At 44.5% G+C, this 12980-nt stretch overlaps 1 protein-coding gene across 7 annotated transcripts in view; it reads right to left on the minus strand.

Annotated features, from left to right (window-relative positions):
- LOC146358837 (RCC1 and BTB domain-containing protein 1) overlaps positions 1-12980 on the minus strand; it is an 89669-nt gene that overhangs the window by 47929 nt on the left and 28760 nt on the right. For all 7 annotated transcript variants that reach the window (XR_014785950.1, XR_014785951.1, XM_084821371.1 and 4 more), the window contains 2 exons: positions 1966-2073; positions 21-163 (listed from right to left, as the gene is read on the minus strand). Coding sequence is in view for 5 of the 7 variants with exons in the window: in XM_084821371.1 (XP_084677497.1) it covers positions 21-163; positions 1966-2073 (251 nt within the window). In the remaining 2 variants the exon portion in view is untranslated. The remainder of the gene's footprint in view (positions 1-20; positions 164-1965; positions 2074-12980) is intronic.

Genomic DNA, 12980 nt, shown 5'->3' on the forward strand with positions numbered 1-12980 from the left:
TGAGTTGCAGCAACATTTACCTCTCCTTTTCCATCATGATCTGCACTGGGCTTAGCTGGTTGCTTTTGTTGCCAGTCCCTAGCTGTCCGTAAGTGTTAGCTCCCCAGGCATAGAGCAAGCCCTCATCTGTTAGTGCTAGTGTATGTGCATAGCCACAGGCAATCTGCAAGTAAGTTTACAAAGTAAGAGTTAATATTCATACCACTCCAGGTTGGTAGGCTAATCCAGGATGAAATCACTGTTTGAATCTTACTACTCATTGCATAATCTGCATTCATTTTAAATGCCAGGAGAGTTGCCCCATGTGGCAGAAAACCTCATTTATTATTGATAGTTTGGGAGAATACTTGCTTAACTGAGAAATAACTCAAGATGTTTCTCATCTCCAAAAGTTCATCAGTAATTTTTTAATCCCAAATCTATGTAGCTACTACTTTTTAAGCCATGCCAGCCCCTGAATCTTTGTTGTATTGACCACAGTATTTTTTATTTTATGTAAAATATATACATATCTTAAATACATAAAGCAGGACTCCCACTTCGTACTTGATATACAATGCACCTGCAGGCCCTTGTGCCTTGGCATAATCTCCTAAACCAGGGAACAGGCAGCAGATCAATGCTACAAGAACAGGCAGTCATGGAGGCCTGACTATGCTATAGCCAGGTTTGTGAGCACACCTGTTCCTGTCCAGCGGTGCCACAAAGCTACCACTACCTGTGCCATGTGGCACACCTAAAACCTAGACAATCTCTTCTTTCTAGCTGTTCCTAACTTCCTGAGGAATAAGGCCAACTTTCTCACTTTATCATAGAGAGAATCAAGGGAAAAACCAGAGACTAAGTCACACCATTTGTAACAGGGCCAAAACAGAAACTACTCAGCTGGCAATATACATTCTTGCTCAGATCATCAGACTCCTCCTCCTTTTATTCTCTCGAAATGTCCTAAGGGAGTTCCCCATGAAAGCTACAATCCCAGATACTGACAACATCTCTGTCTGTGCTGTGCTGAGAATTTCAACATACGCTACCTCTTGGTATGATCCATCCATAAAGAATTAGGGCTGGAAGCAGTCAGTGAAGTAAAAAGCCCATACTTGTTTAGCAAGATCCCGTCTTCCCTTTTACAAGCCACTGCATATATTTGTTAAGCTCCAAAAATGCAGTTGCATTTTTACCTCTTTGAAACAAGAATGGAACATAGTAAGAGGACCAGATTGTAAGCACTGTGCCATTGGTTAACAGGACCAACAGGTTAACAGGTATACCTGCCTGGACCTCAAGATCATCTTCAGAGGCCTTTCTCCAGGTGTCCCCACCAAATGACATGAGGCAGGTGGCTACTACAGAGAAGGCCTTTTCAGTGGTGGCACCCCAGTTATGGAATACCTCCCCCAGAGAGGCTTGCCTGGCACCTATGTTGTAATCCTTCTGGCGCCAGGCAACCCTTAATTCTTCCAGGCTTTTTAGTCCTTCAGTTTTAAAAACTGTGTTAGTGCATTTTCAGGTCTTTGTACTACTGCTGCTGGCTTTTACTCTGCTCTGGCTTTTACTTTTTTACTTTTTTAATTCTTCTTAAAAAAATTAATATATCTATGTTTTTGTATTTTATGGTTTTAAGTTTTATTTTCTGAACCACGCAGACAACTTCAGTTTCTGGGTGGTACAGAAATGTAATAAAATAAATAAATAAAGCTTCTTCCGTATGTTCTAACAATGCGAAATTATTGCTGATTCCTAATCCAGAACAGGCAACTGCAGCTTGGTTATTCCTCCTTTCTCCTGACTAGGAAAAACAGCCAAATCAAGGGTGCAATGACAGGCTACCACCGTCAGTCCATGCTGTACACCAGTTGTTTGTAGACTAGACACTGGTTATAAACACAAATCCTTGAGACTATACAGAAGTTCATAATTAACTAGGTCTTTAAGCATCACATACTGCAGTATCTTCATACTCACCTGCATTACACATACACCTTGGAGTGCTGCCACTCGGCATGGTGTTAACTGGTTCCCATTATTCCCGAGACCTAGTTGGCCATTGCCGTTATAACCCCAGCCGTATACCTCGATTAAAGAGGAAGAACAGTTAATGTGATGCATTATTTGTACAGAAAGACCTGTAGTTTAGGGAGAAAGGAAGTTGATGAACTAGCAAAATTTCATGAAGTTGAAAGTATGTTGGGGAAGGAAGCACAAAAAAGCACGCAATGCTCAATCAGATAAATTTTTCACCATATTTTCTCTCTGTTCCACACTCACTTTCCTCATGTTCGTATGTATGCTCCATAGATACCTGAAGGAAGATATTCAACTGATCTGTGTGTTTTTTATTTTCCCAGGGCACAGAAATATATTAATGGAGACTGGTATGTACTCAGCACCTTCCAGATGTGGCTTACAATGGCTGTTAAACAGGACCTCTTTTCTGGGTTATGGGATGCTGAGACAAGGAAAAGGACCTTAAAATCAGAAAGTGATTCAGAGGACCATAACGGTTCTCCCTTTGCCTTGACTGGAGATTGGAGAGGCTGAGAAACTACCATTGGAAGAATGGAATGCAGGAGGACAGCATAAAGAGGGCCCTTTAGCTAATAAAACAGTGAGATAAAGTGTGAAGAGAGGCAACAGGGACAGACACGCCTTACCCCTGGGTATTTTGGAGGCCAGCGGCTAGAAATTCTCTCGTAGATGACACCTGAAATCTCCCCATTTTAAAAATAGGTATCAAAAAGAGAATCTCTTTTCATTGCCCTTGTCTAACTCTGAAACTGTAAACAACATAGTTTTAATTAGGATGATGCTTAGTAAAGAAGCAAGCAGAGCAGGGTCAAAGAAAAAGTAGGAAATCCTAGGTTTTACTTCACTTTGCCTTTTCCTGTTCTCTCCTCACCAATTTACTTCACTTCGCCTTTTCCTGTTCTCTCCTTCAATTTTATTGCTTTGGTTTGCTGTATGTTTATTGCACCTTCTCACATAACTCTGCTGAAATCCCTTTGGATGGAGATAAATGGCTTGATTTCTAAAACCTCTCTTACTTCTAAGTTTTGTTAAGTTAGGCAATATCTAAACTTACAACAACTGTTAATACATGCTCATTTCTTTTTTCATTCTACTTTCTCCCTGTTTGAATCTAAAAGCTTCTCAGGTTCACTAGCCAGTTAAACTGGAACATGAAGAGGTATAAAACAGCTTTTTGATGGCTAAGGGTATGATCCTATGGGGATAGTCAGCCTCCTCCAAACTTGGAGGCGGCCGACTATCCAATGCAGGACGGGCAGAGCATGGAGGGGATCCTCTCTTCCACGCTCTAGCCACTCTGCATTTGCAGCTAGATGGCTGATTCTGGCTGTCTAGCCAAGCTGTGTCACAGCGGGGGGCGGCAGGGGGGGAGAGGCCAAACAGCGCATAGGAAGTGTCATAGCAATGTTCCTGTGGTCTCCCTCCCCTCCCCGCCCCTTGGAACGCCCCCTTTTCACCTGCTCCACGCTGCGCTTATGAGTGCAGAGGCATGGAAAAACCACATCACCTACGAGGCAGCAGAGGTGGGACAGGGAGTGGGGTTCCCAGAAACCGAAAAATCGGGGCCTATTTGCTTTTGAACCTTTTGGTCTCTAAGTATTTATAAACTCCATCGCTTATTTTTGGTCCCTAGAGGTCCCAAGGAAAGGTTTCATTCCTCCTACTGTGGTTTGCACAGACTTTTTCTTATAGACTTTTACATTTTTATGATTTTTCCCAACCTCTGTGGATTTTTGAACTTCTCCCATTTGCCTAAGAGGACTCTGCACTTCTAATTTGGTAGATATGAATAAGACTTTGTTTTGGAAAACAAAATAATTGGAGGAAGTTGGGTCATTTAAATGCGAAGAGTGAGCTGGAGGAAGAAGATACTGTTGGGAAGATGTAAACAAATGCACTAAGGGCGCAATCCTATGGGTTGCGACCTGGGGACTCATAAGCCCCCAAACTTGGAGACTTTCAAGTATCCTATGCAGAAAGGGAGGCACCCCACACCTCCCTCTCTGCATTTTAGCTAGATGGGTGATTTCGCGAACAGGGAGGCTTCAGGGATGGGGAGGGAAGGAGGATGGAACGGCGATAGGAAAAGGCATAAGCCAGCCATACCAGCCTCCTCCCCTCCCCAGGAATGTCCCCTTTCCCCCATCTCCGCGCTCTGTTACGGAGCGCAGAGAGGCAACCAGCGAGGATCTCCTGTGCTGGCAATGAGGGGGAGGGGAGGGCAGTTTCCTGGCTCTGAGCATTGTCTTTGAGCTCAGAGCCAGGAAACCGAAAAATCCTATGTCCCACAGATGCTGTCTAGGGGGCATAGGATCGCTCCCTAAGTTGCTTTATCAATGATCCTCATTATTTTATTGTTTTCACTCCTTTGCTTTTCTATTATTACCATTATATAATGCTAATCTATTATATTTGGCTTGATGTTTTACTGTTTGTGCTCTTGCACTTCACTATTTAAATATCTTCCTGCCTCCCAGCGGAAGGCAGGAAGATATTAAATCACTATTAAATATAGTGATTTAAAATAGTGATTTAAAATCACTATTAAATATTTAAATAGTCATTTAAATATCACTATTTAAATATCTTCCCGCCTCCCAGCTGAGCAGAGCAGAGCAAGCTGCTCCAGCTGGTCCAGGGACTACAGAAGCAAGCAAGCTCCCAGAGAGCGAGTGGACAGGGGGAGCAAACAGGAGTTGGCCAGGGGAGTTGCAGTGGTAGAAGAGACAAAGGAGACAGAGGCTAAGAGGTAAGTGGGTTGCAGGAAGCCCAGGGGGCTGCCCTTTATCCTTCTGAGTGGCTGTGAGCTCACCAGGTGCTCCTGAGAGCTCCAACTGAATTGGGGGGGGGGGTGGCCTGAGTACTCCCAGCAGCTGAGTGGGCGGGAAGCTTCAGTCTGTTTCCCGCCTCCCAGCTGAGCAGAGCAGAGCAGAGCAAGCTGCTCTAGCTGGTCCAGGGACTACAGAAGCAAGCAAGCTCCCAGAGAGCGAGCGACCAGAGCGAGCAAAGAGGGGGAGCAAACAGGAGTTGGCCAGGGGAGGTCAAGGGGGAGGACCCTAACATTTTTTCTTTCTTTTTTTAACAAACTTTTTTTTTCATTTATTTGTCTTGTAACACACACTTCCACACCAGTGGGACTCTGCTTTTAACCTCTGCTGAGTAGAGGAGCAGGCACAGGCTAGTCTAGAACAATCAGAAACCTAGACACAAAAAGGGAAAAGAGGCTATGGAAGGACAAGACTCTCCAGTGGTAGTGACCTGCAAGGTGAGCGCAATGTTTGTTTTCTTGCCTGAGAACAACATGGCCTACACCTGCAACAAGTGCAAGTTGATCACGCAGCTGGAAGAAAAAGTAAGTGGACTGGAGCGGCGACTGTCGACCCTCCGGGGAATAAGAGTACACGAAGAGTTCTTGGACAGAATGGGGGAACTACAGCAGCAAAGGGCAGACCAGAAGCTTGAAGAGCAACAGCAAGTGGAGGCAGAAGTGGGAAATGATGAGATGAGGAAAAATGGAGTAGAGGATACTCCTTGGAAACAATGGAGTAGAGGATACTCCTAACTGTCACTCCTTGGGTGTGACAGTTAGGAGTTCTTGAGAACAAGAACTAGATGCCACTCTGCACCAGTGGAAGCAGTCGAGCTGTGGAACCGATTCCAGGTACTAGAGGATGAGACTGGAGGACAGCTTACAGAGGAAGAAGCACAGGGGAACCTGCATGACAGTGAGCAAGAGGCTGAAGGTCAGTCAAACAGAGGCGATGAAACCCAGGCTTACAACAAGAAGAAGAGAAGAGTAGTAGTGGGAGACTCCTTGCTGCGTGGGATTGAAACCCAAGTATGTCGCGAAGACCCATGGACTCGCCACGTATGTTGTCTCCTGGGAGGACAGATTAGAGACGTGACTGAAAGGTTGCCTGCACTCATAAAGCCCACTCACAGGTATCCCTTTCTTCTCAGCCATGTGGGAACAAATGATATCGCCAAGCAGAGCTACGAAGAAATCACATCAGACTTTGAAGCTTTGGGAAGGAAACTGAAGAACTTTGGGGCCCAGATAGTTTTCTCAACTATCCTTCCAGGAGTTAGAAGAGGAATAGAAAGGGAAAGAAAAATACTCCAGGTGAATGACTGGCTACGAAGGTGGTGCCGATGCAAGAGATTTGGATTCTGGGACGATGGGCTATACTTCCGGGAAGATGGGCTGTTGGCAAGGGACAGGCTGCACCTCACAAAGGCTGGAAAGAATGTGTTTGGTCACAGCATGAACAACTTCATCTGGAGGGCTTTAAACTGAATCCTACGGGGAAGGGAGACGTAAAGTGGGGGGTAACAATGGACGAAGCCTCATGCATCACAGTGGAGAGAACAGCTCTAATAGCGCCCAATAATAGTCTTCAGACACATGTAGGAAGAAAACCAGACTATGAAGCACATAGTCTTCGATGTCTATATACTAATGCCCAGAGTATGGGAAACAAACAGAATGAACTTGAACTCTTAATACCAGAGGGAAATTATGACTTGATAGGTATAACTGAGACTTGGTGGGATGACTCCTATGACTTGAATACAGCCATTGAAGAATATAACTTGTTCAAAACGAACAGGAGGAACAGAAAGGGAGGTGGGGTTGCACTGTATGTGAAAAATATGTATCTCTGCACAGAAATACAGGAGGAGGAGTTTGGTAGCCCCATCGAGAGCATCTGGGTTAATATAAATGGAGCAAAGAATAAAAGGAACCTGGTGGTCGGAGTCTACTACTGGCCACCCAACCAAGGAGAAGACGAGGATGAAACTTTTGAAAAGCAAATAGCCAATGTTTTATGGAAGCATGATGTAGTGGTAATGGGGGACTTCAATTTCCCCAATATTTGTTGGGAGACAAATTCTGCAAAACATGGCCCCTCCAGGAAATTCCTGACTTGTGTGGCGGATAACTTCCTCCTAAAGAAAGTAGAGGAAGGAACTAGAGGATCAACTATCCTTGACTTGATCCTAACCAACAGAGATGACTTAGTGGATCAAGTAGCAGTTACAGGAACTCTGGGGGAAAGAGACCATGTTGTACTTGAGTTCTTGGTTCTAAGGGAAGCAAAAGCCGAGTGTAGTCAAACGCGTACCCTGGATTTTAGGAAAGCTGATTTTAATAAGCTCAGAACATTGATCAGTAAGGTCCCATGGAAAGTGACCTTACTGATAGTAAGAGAAAAGGAGTCCAAGATGGGTGGGAGCTTTTAAAAAAGGAAATTCTCAAGGCACAATCACAAACAATTCCAACAAGAAGAAAAGGTGGAAGACAACAAAAGAAGCCAATGTGGCTTCACAAAAAGCTTAGGGATGACCTGAAAACAAAAAAGGACACATATAGGAAGTGGAAAGAAGGCCAAGTAACAAAGGGAGAGTACAGGCAGGTAGCATAGAATTGCAGGGATGGTGTCAGGAAGGCTAAAGCTGAGAACGAGCTGAGCTTAGCGAGGGATGCTAAAAGCAACATAAAGGCTTTCTTCAGCTACGTGCATAGTAAAAAGCAGAGAAAAGAAATGGTTGTTCAGCTATTAAATAAGGATGGCAAAATGATAACAGATGACAAAGAAAAGGCAGAAGTGCTCAATTCCTACTTGGGCTCAGTCTTCTCCCAAAAGAGGATCTATGACCCCCCTGGCAAAGGCGAAGCGCAGGCTGAAGGGGCAGGATTGCAGCTGGAGATCGATAGGCTTATGGTCAAGTAACACCTAATTACTTTGAATGAGTTCAAATCTCCAGGGCCAGATGAACTGCATCCTAGAGGAATAAAGGAACTGGCAGAAGAACTCTCAGAACCGCTGTCTATTCTCTTTGAGAAATCATGGAGGACGGGGGAAGTGCCAGATGACTGGAGGAGGGTTAATGTTGGCCCTATCTTCAAAAAGGGTAAAAAGGAGGCACCTGGGAACTAGGATCCCTGGGAAAATTCTGAAGCAGATGATACAGCAATCCATCTGTATGCACCTTGAAAACAATGCAGTGATTACACAAAGCCAACATGGATTTGTCAAGAACAAATCCTGCCAGACGAATCTGATCTCATTTTTGGATCAAGTCACCTCCCTTGTGGACTGTGGGAATGCTGTAGACATCGTAATACCTCAACTTCAGCAAAGCTTTCGACAAAAGTGCCCCATGATATCCTGATGAGCAGACTAGCTCAAAGTGGGCTAGATGAAACAACGATCTGGTGGATCCACAGTTGGCTACAGAACTGGACTCAAAGAGTGCTTATCAATGGGACCTTCTCGAACCGGGGAGAGGTAACGAGTAGGGTACAACAGGGCTCAGTCCTGGGCCCAATGCTCTTCAACATTTTTAGTAATGACTTGGAGGAGGAGGTGCAGGGAATGCTGATCAAATTTGCAGATGACACCAAACTGGGCGGAATAGCTAATACTTTGGATGACAGAAACAACATTCAAAGTGATCTGGATAGACTGGAGCGCTGGGCAGAAAAGAACACAATGACATTTAATAGGGATAAATGCCAAGTTCTGCACCGAGGAAAAAGAAACCAAATGCACGGTTACAAGATGGGCGATACATGGCTCAACAACACTACAAGCGTGAAGCATCTTCGAATTGTTGTCGATCACAAGCTGAATATGAGCCAACAATGTGATGTGGCTGCAAAAAAGGCACATGCTCTTTTGGGCTGCATTAACAGAAGCATAGCTTCCAAATCCCAGGAAGTACTAGTTCCCCTCTACTCAGCACTTGTTAGGCCTCATCTGGAGTACTGTGTCCAGTTCTGGGCACTACACTTTAAGAACGATGCAGACAAACTGGAGAGGGTTCAGAGGAGGGCAACAAAGGTGATCAGGGGACTGGAAACAAAGCCCTGTGAAGACAGACTGAAAGAACTGGGCATGTTTCGCCTTGACAAGACTGAGGGGAGATATGAGAGCGCTCTTCAAGTCATTGAAAGGTTGTCACAGAGAGGAAGGCCAGCATCTCTTCTCAATCATCCCAGAGCGCATGACACTGAAGAATGGGCTCAAGTGACAGGAAGCCAGATTCCGGCTGAACATCAGGAAAAACTTCCTGACTGTTAGAGCAATACGACAATGGAACCAATTCCCTAGGGAGGTGGTGGGCTCTCCCACACTGGAGGCATTCGAGACGAGGCTGGACAGTCATCTGTCAGGGATGCTCTGACTTCCTGCACTGAACAGGGGGTTGGACTCGATGGCCTTGTAGGCCCCTTCCAACCCTGCTAAGCTATGATTCTTATCGCACTTCATTGCCTACTCTTTTTTTGTGGTTTCATATTGTATTACCGAAGCACTTATTGCACTCTCATTTTAGTGCCTCGGCACTTAGTGCTTTTATTACTTGAGCTCTTCACTGATGTATTACTTTATTGTTCTGCAATATTATTGAGATTTTCTAACTGTTCTATTTTAACCTGCTCTGCTTTTCTCTGATTGCACTTTATTTACTAACATTATTATTTATTATGTGCCCAGGCAGGGAAGTTAGCGTCATCGAAACAAGAGCTACGAAGATTTTTTTTTTTTAAGGGAAAAGTACTTCACATTACCAACTTCATAAGGTGATGCCCAGGATTTTAAGGGTGGACCAGACTTCCTTGTAGTGCACCCCTCTCCAAGTTGGCATCCCTTCTTTTTCACAGAAAAGTGCGCATGCCCCTTTTCACTCCAAACCGGAGGGAAAAGTAGAATGGGAAACACTTTAAAAAAAAATTGTTCATGGTGCTATAGCACTATTCCACTACAACAAAAGACTGACAAAAGAAAAAAATAATTTAAAAGTCCATTTGTGCAAATGGCTGGAACAATTTTTTTTAAAAATGGCGGGGAACCAGTACCAGGGCCTCCAAAGTGCCGTTTGGGCACCATTAGAGGGGTTACCACTAGAGAGACTTGAGGCGGCTCAGCTGCGATCGTGAAGAGAAGCAGAGGTTTTTACCGCTCTTGCCAAGCAACTCACTCGCTGTTTCCTTCAACCCATGATGAATGGGTGTCCTTGGTTTGGATGGCACACCAAACCATCAGGGGTAAGACAATCCCTAGAACAAGCCATTGGTTATTGCCGTGGCTTGTTTTAAAAAATTAACCTACCCTGCAGGAAGCTGTCCAAGTTTGGATGACACATTACCCCTTGTGGGTTGTTCTAGACAGCAAACCATGATGGGTTGGCGTGTCATACAAACCCAGTCAATATGTATCCAGCACCACAGACTCTGGAGAACACACTCTAGATCTAGTATTTGCAAGTGGGCAAGATGTTGGGAGCCTGGAATTTGGGAGGTTTTCTGCAACTACACAGTCATGGTCAGACCACTTCTCTGTGAAGTTTAGACTGACAGTGGCTTCTCCCCTCTGCAGGGCTGGTGTACCTATTAATTTGGTCTGCTCCACAGACAGTTTTTGAATGTGAAGGATTCCTGAATGTTTTGGCAGATGTTCCAGTCTACATGGCTGGTGCTCCTGCTAAAGCCCAGGTCTCAATTTGGAATAGTGACATGGAAAGGGCTGTCAATACAACTGCTCTCAAGAGTCCTCTCTTGCTCTGTAGAGCCCAGCCAGCAACCTGGTTTACCAGAGAGCTGGGTGCACTGAAATACACAGGACAACAACTAGAATGCAAATGGCATCAAGTATTGTAATGACTTCGACCAGACACAAGTAAAAGCACATGACTTTGAGGAGGGTGAGGGAGGTAAATCTCTCCCACTTCTCCGCTTCCATTGCATCCTCAATCCTCAGCAGAGGATTTTTCAACTGGCAAAAGGGCTATTACACATAGACCCTGGAAGGGATATGCTGGAATCCTTGGAGGCCTTCTGCGACAAGTTCACTATGCACTTTCCCCTCAAAGTCGATTTCGTTCGTTCTGACCTAGACACCATCAGTGGTACATTTCCAGAGGGATCCTGGTCACAGACAGGTCTGATTTCATGGGATCAGTTTCAGTCAGAATATGTGGACAAGGTGCTTGGAGAGGTCCAACTAACCCCTGTATTCTGAACCCTTTCCAATCTGGACTCCTTACACCAGGCCAAAGGGGACCAGGTGGGTCCAGGAGGTTATTAATGCCTCACTGAGAGAGGGAGAGGTCTCTGACCCCTTGAAGCAGGTGGCCGTGAGACCACTTCTTAACTGAGCCTCATGAAATTTGGAAGACTATAACAACTATCACCTAATTGCAGATATCCTCTTTTGGGGGCAATCTGCTCAAAAGGGTGATGGCAGTCTAACTCCAGGCGCTGTTGGATGGAATGGAGACACATTTCAATCTAGGTTTAGTTCAGGACTTGGCACTGAATCAGATTTGGTCACCCTGAAGGTTGACCTCTGCTAGGAGAGACAGGGGGAATACAACCCTGTTGATTCTCCTCAATCAGTAGCTTTTGATACCACTGACCATGGTATCTTCCTGGGCCAGGCTCTGTGGGTACGAAGCCATGGTGATACAGTGGTTCCAATCCTACCTACAAGTTGATTGCATAAAGTAATATTGGGGAACTTCTGCTCAACCTCATGTCACTTGAGCTATGGGGTACAGCAAGATTCCACCTACTCCCCCTTACTTTTTAACATCTATATGAAATGCCAGGTGAGGTCATCCAGGGATCTGGAGTAAGGCATCATCAGTACACTGATAATAAACAGCTCTACTGCAACAGAAGTTTTACTAGGACTTATGCCTCCGTATCAGGAAATCAGGCTTTGACAATGGGTTGGATTACTCTAACATGTTATATGTGGGTTTCCCCTGAAAACAGTTTGGAAGCTTTAACTGGTTCAGAATTCAGCTTCCATGACGTAGAATCATAGAATCATAGAATAGTAGGGTTGGAAGGGGCCTATAATACCATCAAGTCCAGCCCCATGCTCAGTGCAGGAATCTAAGTCAAAGCATCCCCAACAGATGGCTGTCCAGCTTCATCTTGAATGCCTCCAGCGTGGGAGAGCCCACTATCTCCCCAGGTAATTGGTTCCATTGTTGTATTGCTCTAACGACAGAAGTTTTTCCTGATGTTCAGCCAGAATCTGGCTTCCTGTAATCTGAGCCCATTCTTCCGTGTCCTGTACTCTGGGATGATCGAGATCGATCAGCCTTCCTCTCTGTGACAGCCTCTCAAGTACTTGAAGAGCGCTATCATATCTCCCCTCAGTCTTCTCTTCTCAAGGCTAAACATGCCCAGTTCTTTCAATCTCTCAAATATTGCCATATTTCGACATCTGTCTATATGTGGAGCTCCACAAATAGATATCATTCACTATGTATTCTTCTGTGACTTGTATGCCAGTCCCAGGAAAATATTTCTTGTACCTTCGTTGAGAAGAATGTCTTCTAGAACTTTGGTTCAGCAAATGTGTAAACCACTTGTAGATATGTAACCAGTCAAGTAGCTTTATTTGTATGGCTGCCAAAATGTTTAGAGCAAAGGCGCTAAAACTGTTGTTGTAAGTTGTGTACATAATGAATTGATTTGACTAATCAAGCCAATTAAAAAAAAAACATTTTTGCAGTTGCTGTCTCTTTGCTGGCTAAATTTTAAGAACCTATGGTTACGTGCAATAAAATTAAATGACTGACTTATTAGTTTTCATAGATGGAGCCACATTAAACCAATTCTAAAAAAAAAAAAATTACACTGGCTCCTTATTCACTTCCCCACCCAATTCAAGTTACTGGCTATTACCTTCAAACCCCTAATGGTTTAGGTCTGAACTATCTGAAGGATGTACTATCCTGTTGATGCATCTTCAAAGGGGGCCCTTCTCCATGTACCATTGCTAGGAGAAGTACGCTATGCATCCATGAAAGAGGGACCCAACTTTTGAATGTCCTCCACAGGAAGATAAGGATGGTGCCAATTCTGTGGCCTTTTCAGCATTGAATTAAAACTTTCATGTTTCCCCAGGAATTTTGAGGAGTATTTTGAC

Source organism: Heloderma suspectum, chromosome 1 (genome assembly GCF_057233095.1).
Source record: "Heloderma suspectum isolate Gila_16-S chromosome 1, 16-S_ref, whole genome shotgun sequence".
Taxonomy (NCBI): Eukaryota; Metazoa; Chordata; class Lepidosauria; order Squamata; family Helodermatidae; genus Heloderma; species Heloderma suspectum.